The 23597-nt window shown below is 39.0% G+C and overlaps 1 protein-coding gene across 3 annotated transcripts in view; it reads left to right on the plus strand.

The window, feature by feature from the left end:
- The window catches only part of RNGTT (RNA guanylyltransferase and 5'-phosphatase), a 188265-nt gene extending 165250 nt beyond the window's left edge, over positions 1–23015 (plus strand). For all 3 annotated transcript variants that reach the window (XM_031611103.2, XM_090136022.1, XM_031611104.2), the window contains 2 exons: positions 18002–18125; positions 20235–23015. In XM_031611103.2, the coding sequence (XP_031466963.2) occupies positions 18002–18125; positions 20235–20398 (288 nt within the window). In that variant the 3' untranslated portion in view covers positions 20399–23015. The remainder of the gene's footprint in view (positions 1–18001; positions 18126–20234) is intronic.
- Positions 23016–23597: the final 582 nt, after the last annotated feature.

Consider the following 23597-nt stretch of genomic DNA (forward strand, 5'->3'; position numbering starts at 1 on the left):
AAGAGACCAGCATGGCCAAACCAGGAACAAACTGGTCAAACTGAAAAGCAAAAGGAAAAGGCACAGGCAGTGGAAACAGAGATGGGTAGTGTGGGAAGAGTATAAGGAAGCTGCTAGGTTGTGTAGGGATGGGGTCAAGAAAGCCACGACCCAGCATGAACTAAAGTTGGCATGGGATGACAAGAAGAAAAAGAATGATTTCTACAGGTACTTCAACAGAAAAGAAAAGTTCAGGAGGGCATACATCCCCTAGTGAGTGGTACAGGGAAGCTGGAAACAACAGACAAGGAAAAGGCTGAGGCACTTAACAGCATTTTTGCCTCGGTCTTCTCTGATAACTGTTCACCGCACGGTCCTCAGGACTGGGGAAACAACATCCCTTTGACTGTAAGTGAAGATCAGGTTTGTAATCTCCTGAGGAACCTGAACATCCTCAAGTCTATGGGTTCCAATGTGACACATCCCAGAGTCCTGGGGGAATTTGGTGATGTAGTTGCCAAGCCACTCTCAATGATATTTGAAAAGTTGTGGCAATCAGATGAAGTTGTTGTTGACTGGGAAAAAGGCAGACACCCATTTTTAAGAAGGATAAAAAGAATGACCCTAGAAACTACCAACCTGTCAGTCTCACCTCTGTGCCAGGAAAGATCATGGAGCAGATCCTCCTGGAAATATGCTAAGGCACACTGGAAGACATGGAGGTGATACTGGAGAACCAGCATGACTTCATCCTCACTTCTTTTGGTTGAAGTATTTCTGTCATTATATGTGTGAAATTAAGCCAACCAGCTATTCTTTATCACATTAAGGGTGGTCTGTTTGAACTTTCTGCTTCTGTTTCAATTGATAAATAATGAGATTTGAAACCAGCAGTAGCTAGTATATGTCATCACAGCTTAGTTTTCATGATTTTCTGTTTTGTTTTTTTGTTATTGTTGTTTGTTTGTTTGTTTTTCCAGCATTCCTTCATACTAAATTCATTTACTTTCTTACTTCTCTGGATTATTTTATGTTTTGCTATACTCAACTGATGCAAGATGCTGTTCTGAGATGCTGTTCTGTACAAGATGCTGTTCTGAGAAGTACAGTCATACAGAAAATCAGATTTTCAAAGTGATGTGCAGATTGTGCTTACAGCAGCTTTCCTGTGCCCAGTGGTATGGAAATAAACAATGATAATGTAAACATTGGGACATGCAGCTTGTGTCATTATTAAAATTACATGTGTTAATATGCAAATAGCTCCATATTGAAGAGATTGTGAAACAGAAGGGTTAAGCTCTGTGTCTGAACCTCGAAGTTGTTGCTCACTATCAACTAAAAACTGCGGGAAAAGATTCTCGGAATGAGATGTTCACCTTAGCAGTAAGTGAGCACAGAAGCACAGACCTTGAAGATATTTCTCATCTGCATTGCATTGTTCCTCTCCCCTTACACCCCCCCATACTTATCATGGTGAAGCAACAAAACAAGTCAGTATAAAGCTGCCAAATTTACCGTGTTGTGGTGCAAGTCATATTTTGTTTTAGTCCTCATCATCTTGCTCATGTTTTTCTTTTCCAGGCTTGTATGTCTGAGAATATTCTGGCTCCAATACATGAGTGATTTGAGGCTGGCAGTATTTTTTGTTTTGCTTTCTTATGTTCCACAAAAAATCGTCTTGCAGGAGAGGGATGATTTGTCCATGATGCTTTTAAAATCTTGAATGTGGTAATTTGTTGCTGCAGCTGTTAACGTGTTATAACTACGTTGTGAAACCTGTTTTGTATGTGCCTCTCCATACAAAGAGTATAAGCTTTCCTGTGAGTAATTGAGGATACTTTGCTAACATCTCTTTATGGGACCAGGTCCTGAGCTTAAGTTGAAGCAGAGACTGTTTTTCCTTGGATGCAGACAAGCTTATGCTTGGTTTCCATCAATGCATTTGGATTTTCTTTTGACTACAATGCAATACTTAAACAGTATAACTAATGTGCTCGGTCTTCCCAGAGTTCTAGGCAATTTAGGAAAATTGTTGTAGATACTGTCTTCTCAGTAGACAGTATATCTGTGCCCTATATCTGTGGATCTTTATTATTTCCTTCAAAAACTCTTTTCATGTCATATTTGTCATTGATTAAGCTGTTCTTATTTTTGAAATCCGTTTTTTGTCTTTTCTTTCTGCATGAAACCAGAGGCTTTTGTAGGTGCTGTAGGCAAATGAAATAAACGGAGTAGAGCAGATAATAGTCAAGAGTACATATAAAAAATGATTTCTAGATAAAATTATAAAAAACATACCATATTAAAATTAGTTCAAATTGAATGAAATGATGTAAAGGTATTTGTGCAAACTCTTTTAGGTAGTCTTGAAGCATTTCTTATTAGTTCATTGGTTAAAAGTGTCATAAGAACAGCCAAGATAAGGCTTGAGGGGATAGAGAAAGCCAATTGCTTTTAACAATTTATAGGCTGAATAGATCTAAATTTGTGAAGATTTTTAGAGGTGAGTGATTTTGAGTCTAAACTGAACAAATGAAGTTGAACTTGATAAATGAGCTTGAACTTGTAGTACTTTTGCAAAATGCAGAAGATAATCTCTTTAAAATAAATTACTTATGAATAAATCAAGATGTTGAAGTTGCAAAGGGTGAGAGATGATATAGCAGGGTAATTCTTCGACGAGGAAATTGTCTTGGAGACCTTTCTTTATAATATATAGAAGGCACATAGTAAGCATCACAAATGAGAAATATTTTAAATGTCAGATACTGATAAGATTGGAGAAAAGCAGTTGGCAAAAATCCTTGTATGGAGAGGTGCTGTGCTGTTTTAGGGCTAGTAAAAGGCAAATGCAGATTAAATTTAGATAAATGAAAAAGAATAGGCCTGCAAACAATAACACAGAAGGTAGAAGAAATATCAAATGAGATAATTATGCAGGATATCAGTTTACAAAGGAAAAAGGGTTGTGGGTAATATCCTGTCTGATTATAATACCCATAAAAGAGGGTAATTTCAGCCATCGTATGCCCCACAGGCTCCCTGTATAGATTGTGGAAGACAGCTCATTCCACAGGGGCAATCTGAGAACCTCTGTGAGTAGAGCCTGGCAGGTGCCTCACTGGGTCTTTAAATTGCTTTAAGAGTGCCAGTGGATTGCATACAGAGACAGTGTCCTAAATTTTAAGTAACTGAGGTAATGGTGCAGGTACCTGCCTGGCTTATCTCTGTGGATATTTCCAGTTACAAAATCAAAGGCTCGAATAAGAACAAATTCTTAATGTACAGCTGTTTTAACTACAAGTGAGCATTTCCATTATAGTGTTTCTCACAGACAAGCTTAAATGTCACTTCCACTACTGCTAATAGATTTCTAGATATCAATTTTTTTTTTCTCCAGCCGTTTTACATGCTCAAATATAATCCATATAATGAGGTATGTCCTGCAAGCTTAGGCTCTATTAGACCTCTGATCAGAAAGTCGGAGTTTGTTATACAAGGTTAGTGAGTTAAGAGGAAGATGAGATGAAACTAGATTGTGCCAATGAAAGGCTGGCATGTCTGTAAGAAGATGGGATTCCATACAAATACAAATAAAAGGGTGTTTATCTCCTGCAGAGAAAACTGGTAACTACCACATTTACAATCTAAAGAATGCCTGGAAAGTGGTATTACTCAGGAAAGAAAAAACTGTACATAGACAGCAAATCGGGTACAATCGTTTCTTTTTTGCATTCGTAGAATTACAGAATGGTTGAAGCTGGAAGTGACCTTAAAGATAACCTGTTTCCAGCCCCATGCCACGGGTGGGGTGCCTTTCACCAGCTTAAGCTGCCCAGGGCTCTGTCCAGCCTGGCCTTGAACACCTCCAGGGATGGGGCACTCACAGCTCTCTGGGCAGCTGTGCCAGTGCCTTACTGCCCTTATAGTGTAGAACGCCTTCCTGGTGTCTATTCTAAGTCTTTCTTCTTAGTTTAAAACCATCAGCCCTGGTTCTGTCATTACACACTCTGGCAGTAATTCAGTCCTCTGTGTGCATAATGTACAGTGAAATGCTTTATTAATTTTTTTTATCAAATTATCCGATACGTGTGCCATTGCAAGGCTTGCATATATGATTGCATGCTGGTATTCCAAAGTGATTAAAATATTTGTAAAGTTTCACATCTGAGAGAGAAATGTGTACTAAAAATCAGTTCAATAATAGAGATGCCATATCTTATTATATAATAGCTAACAGAAACATTGTTTATTTACTTTTTGATTGACAACAGTGAAACTACTGCAGTTCCATCTTTCTACCATAAGTGGGAATAAATGTGAAGAACAACAGAGCTCTGTGGTGCTATTATGTTTCAGCAAATTGAAGTTTTCAAAATGCCACTTCTGTTTCTCTCCAAAGGAGAAAAAAAAGCTGTTGATTGTGGAGAAAATAGCACGTTATATCTTTGGGAAAAATAATGTAAAAGTGTTTGAAAAGGAAAGATCAAAGATGTGGCAGTATTGTTAGAGCCATTGTGTGGATGCTCTGTTTGTACTGCTAAGGACTTATAGATGTTTTCATTTATGGGCGAGGAAACTGGAAATATGCAATATTGCTTTTTATGTTGCAGCTTCCCTGAGTTACTGTTTAATTGGTGCATTGAAAAATTTCTGCCAGTGGCTTTACAACTGAATCCTATAATGAAATGTCACTTCTTTTCTGAAAAATTTTACTTTCTCTTGATTAGTTGAAATATTAAATTTGCTTCTGTAAGTGAATCTATTGATTTTTAGCTTAATGTGTTGTAATAAAAAATACTCAAGTATGTTCTCAGTTGATAGATTCATAGGATGCTGGGCTGGTTTCTGTGCAGGCACTGGTGATGGATTTTTATTTGTTCCTCATGCATGAAGCAGGGAAGCCAGCAGTGGTACAGAAGGGAAATAAATACCTTGGTTCTGCTGGGGGGCAGTGCTTGCTGTTAAGATCTCCGCAAGTGTTTTTTACTGGGCCATCCAAGTCCCAGTAGGAGGGCATGAGCCTGTAACAAAATGGCACTGAAAGGCCCCTGGGCCCAAGTCTGCAAGCTCTATGGGGTGGTTACATCAATCATGGCTTGCTCTGCCTTGGGTGCTGCTTACTGCCTACATGTTAATGCTGCATTGCATGAGGAATAAGGTGCCCAATTAGTGTCATATGTTAACCTGTCCGATTGTAATTTAATGGTAATACAGGCAAGTGCAGCTCAGCTTCTGCTTCGTTTCATTAGTGGGTCATGGTTAGCCATGCTTGGTTGCTGACTATTGTAGCAGCACATTACCTAAGGTGATACCATTTCTTTCATATAAACAAAAGAAACCTGTGTGGGATGTGGAGGAAAGGCTAGCCTGTAGCAGAAGCAGTGTACAGGAATATGTAAAAGCAAAACCAGAGACAAGAACGTTTTGTTTCTTTTACGCAGTAATCAAGATCCTACTTGCTGTATTTTTCTACATCATTACATTCTCTTTCCACTGATTGCACTTGGTTGTCATTAATGCATAGAAAGAGTTTTCAACATAGCTGAAATTCGACAGAGGAAAACAAAAGATATCTCTGAATTATTTAAAAGGACATTTATAGATCAGCGAGTCAGAGGTTTCGGACTCAGATCACTGAAGTTAACACTAAAGCAAAGAGACTCGGAGTAAAAGCTTAATTACTGGCTTGTTAATGTTTCATTCAGTGCTTTGAGGAAAAAGTCAGTAATTTGTCGTTACTGTCGGTAGTTATTGCAGGAAACTACAAAACAAGGCTTTCACTTTCATTTCGGGGTTTCCCCACTGTGTGCTCTCTGGTCTGACAAATCAACTCCTTTTTATTTTGGGCTTTTCAACTGCAGAGTTATGGATGTAAAGCTCTTTTATCTGAAGAAAACTAATCAAGTTAGATGAATGTAGAAAAACACACTTTGAGAAGATCAGGCAAAAGGTTACTACGTAGTTGCAGTGCTGTAACTTGTTTTTTTTTGTTTGTTTTTTTCTTTCTCTCTTACCTCTTTCCAGCACTGCCTGTTCTCGTAGAAATTTATTTTTTTACAATGAGTTCTTCCTGACTGGACTATTAAATGATTGGTTGTGACACTGGCCATCTCTAAAATAAGTTTATGATGTTACTTGTAATGCTGTTACATCATATGAGAAGCAAATCAAATTTTTTAAGCTGTATTTTTTATAGAACTAAATCTGTTTCAGTCTTGGGTCTGAGGTGGATGAGAATGGCCACTCAAACAAAATTTCAGCTCAGATTCTAATTTCTCTGACTTCTGGAGGGTTTAAGACTCAGCCCACGCAGAACTCTTTGCAGACCAGAGCTTTCTGAGCAGATTTTTTATTTGAAAAGCTCATCTGGTTGGAAAACCCAAGCAACTTTTCATGCATTGGCATGTCTTAGCGAGCTCCTGCAGGTGAACTAGATGAAATCAAAGTTGGTGAGCAAAGCCGTGACAAGCATGCTCATTACAGTTGATTTTTCCAATTTCCCTGACTTTCAGAGTTGCAGGAGAATCAACTTCCAAATGTGAATTTTGTCAGTGTTTGCCACTCAAAATTGTTATCTTGTTTAGTTGATCTTAAAACTCAAAAAACAACAAAAACCACACCCCAATTTGTCTAGTAATGCTGCTACCCATACAGGAAATTCAGAGTTTTCTCTTTTACCACATCTGATAAAATCCTCTGAAGCCAATTGAGACTCTCCCAAGGCCATGAATATTGCGTGTCCCTGTGCCCTTCTCCATCTCATGATGACTGCAGCCTGTCATCCTCCCCACATCCATCATTGTGGTGTCTTGGGAAATCTGGCTTCTGAAATCTGCAGATTCATTAATAAGAAGTGCAAAAGAGTGGCTTGCAATGAACGGTAAAGCAGGAAGAACCCCTCAGTTGCCTCATTTACCAAGAAATTTGTGCCATTGATAGATTAGCCCTTGCTTAGCTTTCTTTTAGAGCACTGACCTCATCAGCTGGCAGGCACTATCAAACCATTTGTTGTGTCTCAGCCACCATTAACTTCCCTAACTAGCCCCTTCCATTCTGTAATCCCACGATGATCAAGAGGACCTTCCTGCTTAAATTTGAGATAATAAGCCAGATTATACTGAACATCTTTAATTGCTTTTGAAGAAGAAGGAAAAAGCTTTCCATGATTTCAGCCTCAAAGGCTTTGAAGTTTAAGGTAGACTATTCTAGAAAGGGAGGGAGTTTGAACCACCTCAGCACTATAAAGGCAGTCAAGAAGCGTTTTGGGGCAGCAGAGGACTCAGGCTACAGCAGCTGCTTTGATCAAAGCTAATTTTTGAAAGTCTGCGTTAAGTCTGCAGCCATTCATCTGTTTATGTTGTGATGCAGTATCAGTAATGAACAAAGCTAAAAGCTTGTTTTCCTTCTAATTGAAATCTCAGATGAAAAACACAATGAAAAATCCCTTTCACGGCTTTTTTTCTCCGACCAAATCTTTGCTTTATTATTTGGATTTTATAGTACTGCTGATAGATATTTCTGTTGTTACTGTTTGTCTCTTTTTTGCTTTTTCGTTTTTATTATCGCAGTGTTTCATTAAGGCATTTATCAGCTCCCTCACTTAAATGGTTCTAGCAGTCATCTGAAATTTACCCTGTGTCGTTACTACAAAAATGAAGGTTGAGTTGGCAGAGTTACAAAGTCCATGCTTGGTGATTGGGGTAAGCCTACCTCCACAAAATGGCACGATTTTAAAAAATGGCTTTAGCTTGACTGTTTTTGTCGTCCTATAATTGAAAATACAAAGCTCATGCTTTCTTTCAGACACGCGTAGAAACTGAGAACTTTCTTCTCAGAAAGTATGTAATAAAATGTACTTCTTCTGTAAGAGACTGATCTCAAGATCTGGCACTCTTGCAGATGCTCTATATTACATGAACTGTATTAAAGCTGCAGTGAGCAAGGCTGAGCTGTACTCTTTGGCTTGACCCTCTGGTTCTTAGGAGACTTGGTTGATGACAAGCTGTTCAAACTAGAGAAGTGGATGGGGATTGTCTGAATTTTTATTTCCTGCAAGTCTCTTAAGCTTCCGTATGTTCTAGTTCCATATCTGCAAACAGTTAGAAATGTATGAAATAAAAAGATTGACTAGTTTTTGTAAATATTTCCTGGGCAAAACTACAGCACATTAAATATAGGAGATTAAAAGTAAGTTTACTTATTTCTGGTCTTAGTTCATGGGCACATTCTCCATTCTCTCTGTACCATCTCAACATTTTCAAGTATTAATTAGATTTCTAGATGTTGAAAACATTTATAAATTTATAATCTTGCTCCCTTCCCCCCACCTTTCTAATAATGCTTTCATAGTATCTTTAATAATTTACATATCACTTAGATGCCAGTATCTGATAATGTCAGTATGCCCAATTCAGCTTCCAATGTCGTATGTTTCTGCACGGGACTACTGTAGTGAGAATATAAATTAAAGTTTCAGTTATATCTTTTTTTATGTTATTATTCACTAATGTTCTGAGGCAAAGAAATTCAAAACATGAGGAAAGCAGATCTGCTAACAAACCTGTTTGGGCTTTGTTAGGCTGTGGATAGACACATGAATATATTACATATGATTATCATAAAATTATGGCCTGGAAATTGAACAGTCATGCTGCTGCATTTTAGACAGTACATTTATAATAAGCTGTAATAAAGTAAACTCTTTGAGTGGATATAAGAATAGACATTTCTTGACAATCACAAACGTATGCTCAATTGGTGCTTTTGAAGCTCAATTTAACGAAGCAAACAGATTTCCTTGTAGTGTTAACACAATTGTTCTCAGTGGTGAATTTTGGTTTATGGGGGGGAAAGAAATCTTTAAGCATATGAAACTAGATGTTTGGGAGCTAAATGGAAGAAAAGCATGTGGTTCATAATGGCTGTCTTTTGAAAGCTCCATGTTGTTAAAAGTGGATTTGAAAGACTCACTTGCAATTACTTGCTACCTTGGATTCTAGTTTCAATTTCTTTTGGTTTATTCTGATATCATTTGGCATTTTTCAGAAAAAGCAGAAGAAATACCATTTCTAAGAATGTTTCAGAACCCAGATAAGCAATGACTAGAATTAGATCTAGGGCCAGATCCTGATAATGCTGGCATGAGTTAATTGAGCTTATGAAACTGCTCAGAGGTACATGACTTAGAAGGATAAGTTTGTAGAGCCTGGGTGCAAATGAATAGCAAAAGATGCTATCTGACTGAGAAAAGTAGTTTTTCTGCCGATGGCACAGGCTGATTGGAAGCTTCTGATAGCGCAACTGTGGGGCTTCTCTGTGCAGACCCATCCATGGGGGGTACAGCAACAAGCCACGGAGCTCCTTGTAGAGGGAGATGTGCAGATAGAACGAGATTAAAATCAGCTCCTGCAGTACTTAACAACTTGGATACCGAGAAAAGATGAAAAACAGTCATACGAGAAAGTATGCTGTAAAATCTAGGTATGATAAACACAAACATTTGCTCAGAGAGCTGTGATTAGAGTCCAACATGCAAAAGAGAAAAATGTCAGAATAAACTTCTTCATCCTGACCCTGTCACCTCGGTTCTCTGTCTTATTCTGAAGTACAGAAATAATGTTGCCAAAGACTGTACGACAGTGAAAGCATAGCTTTGCCTCTGGAAGATATGTTATGGGTTTTTTTAATAATAAATTATTAAAGCAATCTCAGCTGCTCTTGTGTTGCAGGATTTCTTGGTAGCATGACTGTAAGTACCTGAGGGATAATTACAGTAAGGTTTAGAGAACCAAATGGGGGGTAAATGCTTTCCCTGGTGTGTGACTGCAAGCCATCTCTCTCAGTTTCCCCATTTCCAAGCTGAGAATAGTAAGCATTATGAAATTAATAATTTATGAATGAGGTAAGTGTTGTTTTCAAAGTATATTCTTTATGATCAGTGCGTAACTCGTGTCTGGATCTTTGTTTCTTAGCATGCAGAGCTCTTTGCTTGGAGCTGTCTCCTTTTTGCAAAATCAGTTTGTGTGTGTAAAACACAAATCAAGGCTAAGGCTGGTGTTCACAAATTAGCTCACATTAAGCAGGAATACAGTCCTCAAAATACTCCAGGCTGTGGGTGAAGTATTTCCTTCTGGAATCATTGCTGCACGCAATTACAGCTTTTCAATCAACTCGCACATACACGTGCTGGTTTAGCCAACTGTGTCTTCTCCTCTTACCATCCTTGTGGGGATAGCTTTTTTCAGAAACATCAAGAGGATTCCTTATCTTTCAGTGTTTTTTGGTTGTTGTTTTTTTTTTTTTTTCTGTGAACATGCTCAACAATTCTGTGATTTCTGGGGTATTTTCTACCTCTTTGTGTGCAACTGCCTGTTTTTCTTAGATACTTAGGCAGATGTTCCCTAGTTTCAGCATGGATGATGGGTTAATGGTTTATTATTATTATTCCCGATATACCATATCCAAGCTGGTTGTCTCTGGCCTCCACAAAGTTCTTCCAAGTGTTTGTGGTGGAGTGTTCTTTTTACCTCTTTCTCCAAATTCATGAGCTGCAGAGCAGGTGAGGTTCTGTTTGCAGAAAGTATGCATCCTCTGTGAGTACCTTCACATTGAGGTTTTCCTTGAGAGCTCCTTTACTGCTTTCACACTGCCTGGGTGTTCACTGCAGTTCCCCAGTCTCCTAAAGGTTTTCCTCATCTGTCAGTGCAGACTTCCACTTGCTGCTTTAATAACTTCCATAACTGTAGTCATGGACTCATCGCAGTGGAGGTATGCCAAGTCTTTAGAACAGAATTCTTCTGTTTCTCTGTTTCTACAGAAGACATACAGAGACATCTATTTTTTCTTTAATGCAGAAACCTCTGCTGATGAGGGTGCTGGAGCAAGGCCAATTGGCTATTTATCTGGGAAGCCTACTATTTATTACTTTATTTCATTTAACTCTTCAGCACCTGCGGACACTCAGATCACTGCTTCCCATTCATGGCAATAATTAAAAGAAAATAGGTTTCTGAAAGCTTTAAAGTTCCCTCAGGACTTAGGTGGAGGAAGGTCAGCAGCTCTGTGAGATTCCTGAGTTATAATGCCTGAAGCTGCGGACAGTTTATAGGTTTGCTATGGCTGACCAGGTTTTCCCATTGAGTTAAATAGAAAGTATACAAAAAGGTCCACATCTTGAAGTATATATCATTGAGAAGCAAAACATTTGTGCAGATGTACTCCCACATCATGGTCTTAGCAGCTACAAGGAGGGTCTGCTTTTTGTAGTACCCATATTTCTCTGAGAGTCCCAAACAAAGCTCATTGGTGTCTTACAGATAGTTCAGATGGTGTTAGAGGGTCAGGTGTACAGGAGACCTTCCAGGATACATTAAGAAATCTATTACCAGCTGGCACAGAAATCATTAAGCTTGTAATATCTCTGATAAGAGGAAGTTTTCTTATTCCTGATGTTTCCATCAATCAGTTGCCAGGAAAACCCCAGGCTCCAACCCGTTATGTGGCAGATAATGGTATCTATATTTGAAATTACATACAGTATTTTTCCAAATAATCTCTTATATGTTAAGAGAAAGGAGTAAATCATAAACTGAGTACTAGACATTGGAAGCCAATAAGAAATAAATTCTACAACTCGGCAAAGCCACGGTCTTGTGATTTTTGAATGAATTTTCTCTTTGGTATATTTCTTGATTTTCCAGCACTTGATGTTGGCGGTGTGATTTAATGTGGTGTGAACAAAAACATTAAATTTTTTATATTTCTTAATGTTCCTTTCCAGGAATGAGATCTCAAAACTGGAGCGTTTCCATTCCCTATGTACACAAGAAACAGCCTAGTTACGCTTTGAAGACTTCTTTAATATTAAATAAATATATCAACTGCATTGTGTTTACCCAAGCTGATAACTATTTGTTGGGTAGTATATTACTTAAACATAGTGATTGTGTGTCCTTTTAATTTAGCAAAAGAATTGAGTTACCAGTGCTGTTGTTTTACTTTTGACGCATCTATGGTTTTGATAAAACAATCTCTTGAATCATATTAAGAAATGGATATTAAATTATGTTATGAAGTCTGTTCTGGCATGAACAAAAATGAGGCGGTTTACTTAACTGATGAATTTCTGCCAGTTGACAGTGCTAATATTGTTGTGTACATTAATGGTATGAACAGGCACTTAGTTACCATCTCTTGTATTTTTATAATTCTTAGAGAATGCTTAATTTAACTGTGGAGAACGTGGGAAACTTCACATGAAAGGAGAAAAAAGTTCTTTAGAAGCATCTGAACAAGCTGTCCAAGCATTAGGAAGAAGTTCTGAAGGAACAACTTCCAGTCTTTGGCTTTCAAAAATGCCTCATTTTGGGTTTGGCTTTTTTAGTTACACCATCAGAAGCTCTTCATTTTGTTATTGTTGCTTCTCTCTCTCTTTCTCATTCTGTCTCATCCTGTTTCTTCAAGATGTTGTGACCTCTCTTCACTTCATCCAGTCCCCATGTGATTGTTCCTTTCGTTCACTGAGTGTTGTCACTGCTTCTTCCACGCCTTCAGATGATGCCCCCACTGCTATGGAGTCACAGGAACCATGGACTAGTTAATTCTGTTGTCTAGGTCATTCCACATTGCTTGACAAGTTTAGAAACAATGTCTGCAATACTACACCAGGCAGTTACAGCTCTTGAGAGTAAAAGAGAAGTCAGGATTTCAGACATGCTATTCTGCTAGCAAGGTTTTATTTCCTAAACTGTAATCTCTGGCTAGATGTACCTCAATACCCTCAGGACAGCAAAGCTTGTGAATCTCATGTTCTTGGACAGTTGTTAGAAAAATGTGGTATAGCATTTGCAGAATGGCTGCTTAGGGAAAGGTGGGCTCCAGTTCTCCTGCAGGAGAAGGCAAGGATGGGAAGCAACCCAGGAGCTTCTCCCTTGTGTACATAAAGCCAACCATTTCTTTTGGGATGTGCTTCTTTGGCTTCAGCTCTGAGAATGGATCTTAATGGAGAAAAGTTAGTTATCAGGGAGGAGGAATTACTCTCTGGACCTTATTTGGCAACTCTGAACTTCTTTTGAAACAGACAGATGGTACATTTGAGCATAATTGAAAAAGATTGCCTCCACTGCACACGTAGCTCTTCAAAAAAAAAAAAAAAGAAAGAAAGAAAGAAAAAGCAGATTCAATAGAATACATGTAGGATCTATCTTGCTTGTATGTTCTAATTCCTTATTTAATTTTCTGTTTAGAAATAAAGTTCTTTTTAATTCTTAGTATTTCAATTGCTGCTTTTTCTCACTTATTCTCTCATGAAAGTTAACATTTTCTGTGTGTACTGTTATGATCTTTTCTTCTGGGATCTCACAAACAGGCTGATAATTTTGCATGTGGAATAAGCAATAGAAATAGGTGCATCAAAGAACAATTTTCATTCAATAAATGTTTGGTAATAGAGGGGAAAGTGCAACAAAAAGGCATTTAAAGAGAGAAAAGATTGGAAATAGAATATGTTCACATTTTGCTTACAAACATCACTATCTTTTAAGTGGACAATTTACTGAGATGAAATCATTAAAATTGCTTCATAAAAAACATGTATATAGAAACAAGCCTTCTTTCAGTCAAGTTTCCATTTATCTAGAAACTGATTTTTTTTTTCTTTCAAAAGAACTCGAATATGAGGAAAGTAGATGAATTTGTAAAGATTATCCATTGTTAAAACAGTTTCTGTAATATTAACTGTCTCAAATTCTCATTGATAACCCTTATATAATGTAGCAGCTTGCCCAGGAAGTTTATGCTCCTTAGGAAGTAAGGATGATGAAACTGAGCATAGAATCATAGAATTGCTCAGGTTGGAAAAGACCTTCAAGATCATCAAGTCCAACCACAACCTTCCGCTAAATCATGTCCCTGAGCACCACAACTAAATGGTTTCTGAACACATCCAAGGATGGTGACTCAACCACCTCCCTGGGGAACCTGTTCCTTTCTGTAAAGAAGTTTTTCCTGATATCCAACTTAAACAATAAGATCTCCCCTCAGCCTCCTCTTCCCTGGACTAAACATCCGCAGTTCCTTCAGACTCTCCTCGTAGGCCATATTCTCCAAGCCCTTCACAAACCTTGTTGCCTTTCTTTGGACCTGCTCCAGCACCTCCATGTCCTTTCTGTACTGAGGTGCCCAAAACTGAACACAGTACTTGAGGTGAGGCCTCACCAGTGCCAAGTACAGGGGCAGGATCACTTCCCTAGTCCTGCTCAAGACCATTTCTGATACAAGCCAAGATGCCATTGACCTTCTTGGCCACCTGGGCACACTGCTGGCTCATATTCAGCTGACTGTCTATTAGTACACCAAGGTCCCTTTCCATCAGGCAGCTTTCCAGACACACCTCCCCAAGCCTGTAGGGTTGCCTGGGGTTGTTGTGACCAAAAGGCAGGACCGGACGCTTGGCCCTATTGGAGGTCATACAGTTAACCTTGGCCCATCAATCCAATCTATCCAGGTCCCTTTGTAATGCCTTTCCCCCGTCAGGCAGATCAACACTCCCTCCCAACTTGGTGTCCTCTGCAAACATACTGAGGGTGCACTCAGTCCCCTCGTCAAGATTGTTAATAAAGATGTTAAATAGAAGCAGATGCATGAGTGCAGTTTTAAAAGAAAATGCACATGTGTTAATTAAAAGAAAGACTGGCTCAGCAGATTAAATTATGGCTCAATCTGATCAACAAGTACAGTGTAGAGATGCACAGGAAAACCTCGTCTATTGGTAACATCATAACATGCTGCCATTTTTACAGGACTAGAGTTAGCTATATTCACTGTAAATGATTTTTTCCTCTTTTTCAGCTGGATATATTGTTTTTTCACATCTTGCCCTAAGTTAATATAAAACATGGCTGCATGTAAAAATGGTGCTGTGATTCATCTCAAAATGGCTTGGTTAGTCTGCTCAGGGAGGTGATTTAGTATGTTAGATATTTCACTTTTTTAATATATCTTGATTTTTCTCTGAAAATAGGGAATGGAGGGAGACTAAGGGAAAAAAAAACAAAATTTTTCATTCTCGAACAGCAAAAATGATGGTGGTAGTGGGAAGCCTTTCTTGGCAGGGACAGGCAGATAGCTGAAGGATGGTCTGTGTTGTATCTAGCCTAACTTGCAGAGCTGTTGATAAAGAGGAGGTGCAGCTCTTGCTCACTTTTTCCTATCACATCTGAAAATCTAGCAGTGGGGTAGTGAATCACCATCCAAGAGGAAGCTAATCTGTATTTTTGGCAAGTAATTTCTGTTGGGCAAGCAGGCTGGTTCCAGATAACCAGAGTAGATGCAAGCAGGAACAGCAAGTATTCTGCTCTTCTGGGGAGGAAGGCAATCCATGTGTAAGCTGGTGACTGTCCATTCCATGACACATTTGTGGCCCTGACCTCTGGTCCTGATGCACCCCACCTTCATCAGCCTCATATCATAAGACTAAGAACTGCCATCCTTCCTGAGATGCTTCTCCCATTTCTCTGAAGCTGGAGGAAGTGCTTTCCAAGAAGAGAAATTACAGTGCATTATTTAGTTGCTCCTACAGGCTGTATTACTTAAGGGGAAAAAGAGCTGAGCCTACGCAAAGGAAGAACTGAGAAGGCACCGTTCTGAGCAGCTCAGAGTGAATTCCAAAAGAGAAGGAAATTCAAGACAGTTCCATTTTAAAGCTAAAATACCAGAAAGCAGCATCCAGGTGATAGTAGATGTAGAGTGTGAATTTTAGATACAAGGATCATTGTGTGCTTGTTTAGTCCAGTGCATAGAAAGTACAATGTAGAAGTCTACTAAGATACAACAATAGCTGAATTTAGTAGAAAAGTATTTTTAATGCTGAAAAATGTGCTATGCTCAGAGCACTTGCAGTCTTGATCAAATGTCTGCAATTTGCTGAAACTTGTATGTAATTCTATAAGACTAAGATTGCTTAAAATACAGGGATCAGTATGTGCTGTATTTCTTTCTTTGTAAAATAATGACTACAGCTTGCAATTGTTAAAGACTATGATCTCCATATTCAACTCAGTGCTTTGGCAGGTGTTCATATTTTGTAGAAAGATCTGTCTCCTAGATTGCTAATGAATGGCCAAGCAAATATCTAGATAGTTAATAATACTGCTTAATTGCTACAGTCAAATAGAGCTGCCATCTAATTTATTGCTATTCTAAGCATCCAAACACTAGAAGAATGATAAACCATGAGAAAGCCATAGAGATTGTTATTTAGTTGAAGTCATTGCCTGCAGTTTTGTGTATTTCTCTCCCTGGCAGGTGATCCTTCTAACATTTTCCTGCTTTGGCAGAAAATCAGTTGCATGGCCATACCCCCCACTGTCCCCATTGCCACTGGGCAGCTGCTTTCAAAGTAATATACCTTCCCAAGTTACCACGCAGCCAAGTGTGTATATACAGTGTGCTAGAAAAGAATGGTGTGTTTTCCTGAATATGGAACGGGAGTATGTCCTGTGAGCATGTGTCAGTCAAATGTCTGGACTGCATTTGGCTTTTCAGCATGGGTGTGAAGAACTAAGGTGCTGTGCAGAGAGTGCTACAAAGACTGTCAACCTGGGTTATTGGGTAACTTTATCCAGGTGATCATCAGCAGATTTCACTTAAGGAATAAATGGTTTTAGAAGAAAGCTCTTTACAAGTGATGGAATGAAGAAACGAATAATTCATGATTTGGAAACCTAGCTCTGCAAATCCTATAATGTAAAAGGCCTCAGCTGTAAGCAGGTTTAACAGAATTGTCTTACAGTGTGATTTTTACTTGACAAGTAAAATTCCAGAGTTTTCTGTCCAGGACTGAACAGAAATACTCAGCATAAATGCCAAGCAAAATGTTATGGTTCTCCTTATCAAAGGACAAGATCTGTACTGTGCAGCGTAGGAGGACTCAGTTCATGCAAAAGACCTTTCATTAATTAATTGCCTTTATCCGAAAATTAATGGAAAACTGGTTCATGGGCTGTTCTACTGTATGTGCTATTAAGCTGCCTGCAGTTACTGCCTTTTTCAAACCTGCATCCTCAACAGAAGTAAATCCCCATATAGACCACAGAGGTGAGGAATTATGCTAACGAATTGAAATAACCACTGCACTTAAGTGAAGATGCAGAATCCGAAGTGTTGTGTTACACTGTAGAGCTTTCAGTTGGTAAACTGCAGCAAACTAAGCGCAGCTAGCAGTTGAATACAGCTCTATACTTATGAAGAGGCTCTTTGAAACAAAGTGAAATATATGGGTAAAGTTGTTAAAGCATTAGATAAGGTTCTCTGGTTACCATGGTTACTTGAAATTTTTTGCATTGTGTCATAGATTAGGATGCATAGGATGAAGTAGTCAAAACAAATAGGAAGGCCAGAGCATGTAAACTACATTTCCAGATCACACAGCATTGCCAAATAGAAAGACAGAGAGCTCAGGGTGTTGATTACTGACAATTCTAAGAATCAGTGCAACGAGGCCTGAAAAATAGTCAGAACCTATGTGATTTGAAGTCATGCAGTACTTTGGAGTTATTTTAATTTTTAAATGCAAATGAAGTTAAAAGAAAAATCCTCAGTAAAGTTAAGAGTAGAATGATTTTCCACAAGCTTTTCCTCATACTGAAATCTGACATTTGGCTTTGAGACTTTCAACGAAGAAGGCTGACGAAACATGGATAATACATTTTGTGCACTTCAGCTGGCAGTAGTGCTTACACTGGAAGCAGTTTATTCCCATAGAAACCTATTTGCATTTGGGCCAGAACTGACTTTTTTTTGCCTCTGTTAGAGTTGCTGGTGTTTTAGTATAATATAATTGCTGTATATTGACAGCAGATTTGAAAAGTGTTTTTAAAATGTTGAGTAGCCGAGTCTATATGTAACAGAAGTGGAGTCTGCAGTTTTTCTGTGTAAGATGTTACTAAAAAATGAAGGGCAAAAGTGAAATACATGTTTATCCCCACCTGTTGTTTTATTGTGTTTTTTTTTTAAACAGGTGACAAAAGAACTGAAACAGTATGACAACAAAATCATAGAGTGCAAGTTTGAGAACAACAGCTGGGTCTTCATGAGACAGAGAATAGACAAAAGCTTTCCAAATGCCTACAGCACTGCCATGGGTGAGTGGAATAATACACTTCAAAACATTCTCAGGCTCAAATTTGGATTTCTTAATTGTGTTTTAGTTCAAGGAGGAAAGGTGTCCTGGACTTTCTTTTTCTGTTTGAGGTACCTGTAGAAGTCATTTTTGTTCTTCTTGTCATCCCACGCCAAGTTTAGTTCAAGATGGGCCGTGGCTTTCTTGACCCCATCCCTACACAGCCTAGCAGCTTCCTTATACTCTTCCCACACTACCCATCTCTGTTTCCACTGCCTGTGCCTTTTCCTCTTGCTTTTCAGTTTGACCAGTTTGTTCCTGGTTTGGCCATGCTGGTCTCTTGCCTTCATTTCCTGACTTGCTACACCTGAGGATGGAGAGCTCTTGCATGCTAAGGAAAACTTCCTTAAAGATTTGCCAGATCTGCTCTGACCCTTATTCATGAGGACAGTTTCCCAGGGTGTTTTGCTGACTAACTCCCTGAAGAGGTGGAAGTTAGCTTTCCTAAAATGTAGCATCCTAATTTTACTCTTTGCCTGTCTCATATCCCTCTGGAGCATGAACTCTACCATAGCATGGTCACTACAGCCCAGGCAGCCTCCAATGTAACCAATCTGTTCACTTGCACTGGTGAGCAGGTCCAGTTTTGCATCCCTCCTGGTGGGACCTTCAATTACTTGACTAAGGAAGTTATCCTTAATGAATTCCAGGAGCCTCTTGGATTGCCTACACCTCGCTGTGCTACTTTCCCAGCAGATGTCTGAGTGGTTGAACTCCCCCAGCAGGACAAGCGCTTGCATTTGCAATGCCTCCTGCAGCTGGAGGTAGAAGGCCTCACTGATGGGCTTTGCTTGATTGGTGGCCTTTATTAGACGCCAATCACAAGGTTTCCTTTGCTACCTTGATCTCTAACCAGCACCCATAAGCTTTCAACTACCTTATGTCTGTTCTTTAAGGACAGCTCTTCACATTCTATTCCTTTCCTGATGTAGATAGCAAGATTCACTCCTCTCCTTCCTCACCACACTCCAATCATGGAAATCATCCCACCATCACAATGCTTTTTGACAGCTGAGGTCTCATACTGTGAAACTTCTGAAATACCTTTTCACCAGAAATAAGCATAATAAAAAATATTTCCAGTATGATGTCTTACTAATTGTAAATGCTGTCAATGATTCTGAAATTCTGCAGGAAAAAATCTTTCAGAGTCAGAAAGTTGTATACTAAGTGTTATTTGTAAAAAAAAAAAAGCTATGTTAGAAGTAAATTTCAGGGAGTCTTAATGTTGTTTAGTAATGAAAAAGCCAACAGATATTTTTTTTTTCCATGAAGTTGCATACATACTGTGTTTTGTCCTTATATGCCATACGTTATCTTCTCAACGTTATGTATATTTCCAAGAGAATTACAGTATTTGTCCTTAATTTCTTGCTTTTTTGTTCTGTTTTCTGGGCTACCTCCCCAGTCTCTAGGGAGGACTAATCAGAGGAGTATAAAGTTGCATACAAAAAGCACTGAAAATACTCACAGAATCATCTGGGTTGAAAAAGACCTTCCAACATCACCAATTCAATATTAAGCCAATCTTGTTTTAAAATGTTAGAATTTGGTTGGTGTTTTAAGGCCAGGTCTCACAAGGTGTTTGTTGCTGCTGTTTTACTTGTTGCTTGCCTCACTGGGAAATTTGGTCATAGAATCAGAGAATATCCCAACTTAGAAGGGACCCATAAAGATCCTGGCTCCAGACACCACCACCCAAAAACCAGACCATACGTTTGAGAGCTTTGTCCAGACGCTTTTTGAATGAACTCCAGCAGCTTGGGGCTGTGACCGTTTCCTGGCCATTGTATAGTTCTGCATGCAGCAATATTTACATGCACACAGACACATACACATGCCCATTTTTGTTTCAAAAGAGATGGATGCCCACTGTGGCAGCAGTGCTTTGCTGTCTAGGGCACAGCCTGACTCCTGACAGAGCAGGCTTGTGCAAGTAGGTGTTTAAGTGGCTGACTGCTCAAGCCAAATTACGTTGTTTATTTTGAACAGAGGGGTTCAAAATATTGAAGTGCAATGAATACTGTTACAAATCAGTTTAGTAAATTCACAACATGTTCTTTGTTCCCAGCTGTATGCAATAGCATCCAGAACCCGGTCACAAAGGAGATACTATTTGAGTTCATCGACAGGTGTATGGCAGCTTCTCAGGGACAGACGTGGAAGCACCACCTCGACCCCGACACTGAACTGATGCCACCCCCACCACCCAAAAGGCCCCGCACCATCACATAGGCCTCATGAGGCACAGAGGGTGGCATTTACGCTGCTGCAGAAGGTGAAGTGCAAGTGCGAGGGCTGGGAAAAGAAACACCTGAATTGCTGTAAATATCTAGGTGTGGTTTCTTTGGTTTTGTTTTTCCAAATTCCACATCATGGATGGACATTGTTTCGTAACTGAGAAGTTCAACCTTACCTTCTGATATTTGAAGATGAAATTTCCAAAGGTATAGACAAGAACAGTACAGTGGAATCAAGGGAAGGCTGCCTTGTTTATATACGGATATCTTTTCACCTTTAATTTATAATGTCAGCAACCTGGAACTGCAAAAATACTGGAATGCCGTACTTTTTAGAAGCTGTGTTTAAAAAAAGAAAAAGTGTTGCTTTTTTCTTAACGATTATCGTTATTCAACTGGTTGCGGTTTGTCACCCATAGTATAATTTATCATAGTTTCCCTGCATTTCTGAGACTTGTGTTTAACAGCAAACAGCAATGTTGTTTCTGCGCTGTGTTGGCTGACAACTAAGCCTTCTTAGGCTAAAATCCACTAATTTTAAAATTAGCTGGGTTTTTGTTGTTGAAATATTAAAGAGGTGAATCCCTCTTGTAAATAGCATCCTTTTGAAAAGAAGTGTTTTGAGTGTTTTGTTGTTTTTTTGTTTGTTTGTTTTTTGGTTGGTTTTTTTTTTTTTTTTTTTTTGCTGTTTGAACCTAACACACCAAATGTATAGTGGGCTGATTTTAGCTTTGCCTTGAAGTTCCTCTGTAGATAAGAAAATCATTAAATCTTTAGTATTAAGGTCTCTGTTCCAAGACCGTCTCTAGTACAGGGCTCAGTTCTCCACAGTGATACCATTGTAAATATTACTGAAAAGTACACTTTGCTGTGATATGCAAGAGTAATAACCAGTGCTAATAATGATGTCTCAGATCCAGGCGCACTATGGCAAAAGAAACGCCAGACAGCTCCTTCATGAAGGAGAAGGCAGTTCCATGTGAGAGACCCATGCCTTAGGGCAGATGTCCTGGCTGGGATGGTTGCAGGGCAAAGATGAACCCTGCATGGTGTGGATGGGGTTGGCTGTCCTGTGACACTGTGTAAAGCCACTGGCTGACTTCCCTTCATACGGCATGAAGGAGCCGTATTATTGGTACCCAGTGGCTCTCTTGTCAGCTATCCATAGCACTGACTGTGAGAAGCTGTGTTCTGGTTGTCTCATGGAGAAGCTGGTCTGAGCTGAAACCAAACGATCACAGATTTTAAAGTTTACTGTGAATTTAACAAACAGGGATCTGATTGGTTGTTTCTGTAGTTCACTGAGCATGTCAAGACAAGTCATCCATTCATCCAGCAAGATCTGTAAAGACCATTGCTTTGTTACAGCTAAAATATATTCAATGAGTTTTAATCTTTGGAAGCAAAATTAACTCCTTCAGTGTATTTTTTTCCATAAGAAAACTTTAGGACTATGCGTTGTGGTTGCTTCACTGTTTCAATCCATTGTGTAAATGCACATGGCATCGCTCAGATGGCATTCCTAGCATCTCTTTCTGGGATATTCTACACATGTCTCAGAAAACTGAAGGAGATAATAAGCTACTTTTTTTTACTGTGGTAAAACTTGAGGGGAAAAAATGTGTTCATCAAAGCTCTGTACATAGTTTCTGCATATTGTCTATAGAAAAGATATAATATCACCTATGCAAGGTTGCAAAATGATCTCCTAAGAAGAGCCTTATGAAGTTGATGTGAAAACCTATGCATCCTCTGCGCATCTTGCATTGAAACACACAGTTAAATATTTCTTCACGTAGTAAAAAGATTTCCCCCTCCATGAAACTCATCATTAAGATTGTCATAACAAACTTCTTGTCACCAATCTTCATGGTTCTACGGCAATTCTAACTTATAAGATGACTGCAGCCTTTTAAATGAGTTATTGCATTTCATTCTTTTAAGGTTTGTCCAAGCTGTCTCCTTCTTTCTCCTTCTCAGCATTGCTTCTTGTATTTCAACAAGACCTAGCGTCTGGTTTTCCTTTTACGTTAGAGCTGCAGGAATCAAGCTGCAGCTCTCCTCCATGTGCATTCCGCCAAGCTCGTGAATGTGCTGTGGCCCTTGTGTTTGGACTGTGTCTTTTTTCGCACTCCTCTTGAAATGGATGTTTTGAAAGAGCGGTGACTGAGGAAGTTCAGAGCTCCGCATTCATATTCGATTATAGAACTATCCTTGCACTACGACCTGTAGCATTTTAGAGAGGTCAATTTGCTTTGCTTTTTGGGAAGAGGAATCTACTGAGCAAGGGTTGAATGAAGAACCTGATGAAAACAAATGGAATTTCACTTGGACCAGTTGGGTTTCATGCTATGAAAAGTGCAAACTTCCTTTGTCTGCTACTAGAAATTTAAGACTGAAGCAAAGAAGAGTCTGTTCCAGGAAAATAATAATAATTTTTTTAAAAAAACCTAACTTGTCTATTCTTTGGTGTACAGCATGTTTCCATCCACTGTTTCGTCATTTGTTAAATATATAATTAAAATTTGGTTTCAGTGAAGTTTCCAAAAAATGTAAGTACATTCCTCTACAAACTGTATTAAGTATTTTAATAAAGTCAATGGTTTAAAATACTTCTGCTAAGGATGTGTTTACTTTTGATGCCTTGTGCTGTCCCAGCACTGGTTCAAGCACCAGAATACTGTGGTGTTATTACTCTTCAGTCCTCCACAAGACAGTTCTTCATGTTTTTCAGAGCTCAGTGGCCCTTCTCTTAGGTAGGAGCCTCTCAGTGGTGGCCACAATCTGTTACGCCATTTTTAAGTACAATTTGCTTTCCCTGCTGCTGGAACCAGAAGAAGACCAGAAGATGCATGAAGTACATACTTTATGACAAGCTAACATTATGTAGCTTCACCAAGTCAGTGTTAAGAATGCAACTGGATGAGAAGTTGTGCAAGAGGCAGCAGGAGCAGTCTTCCTTGGTTGTTTGTCACCAACCTGGCCTTGAAGCTTGTAGCTCACCTGCTTGGACAGCTCCTGGACTTGTGTTGTAAAAGGGCTGGTTTCTGATTCAGGATTCTTCTTTCAGGAACTAGAAATGCCATCTTGGTGTTTGAACTTGCCTTTTAATTAAGGTTCTGCCTCCACTACTGATATGCTGCTCTGCTAATGGATGTGTTACTTTTGCACTTCCTGTGGTACCTCTCAACCAT

The sequence above is a fragment of the Phasianus colchicus genome, chromosome 2 (genome assembly GCF_987193195.1).
Source record: "Phasianus colchicus chromosome 2, bPhaCol1.hap1.1, whole genome shotgun sequence".
Classification (NCBI taxonomy): domain Eukaryota; kingdom Metazoa; phylum Chordata; class Aves; order Galliformes; family Phasianidae; genus Phasianus; species Phasianus colchicus.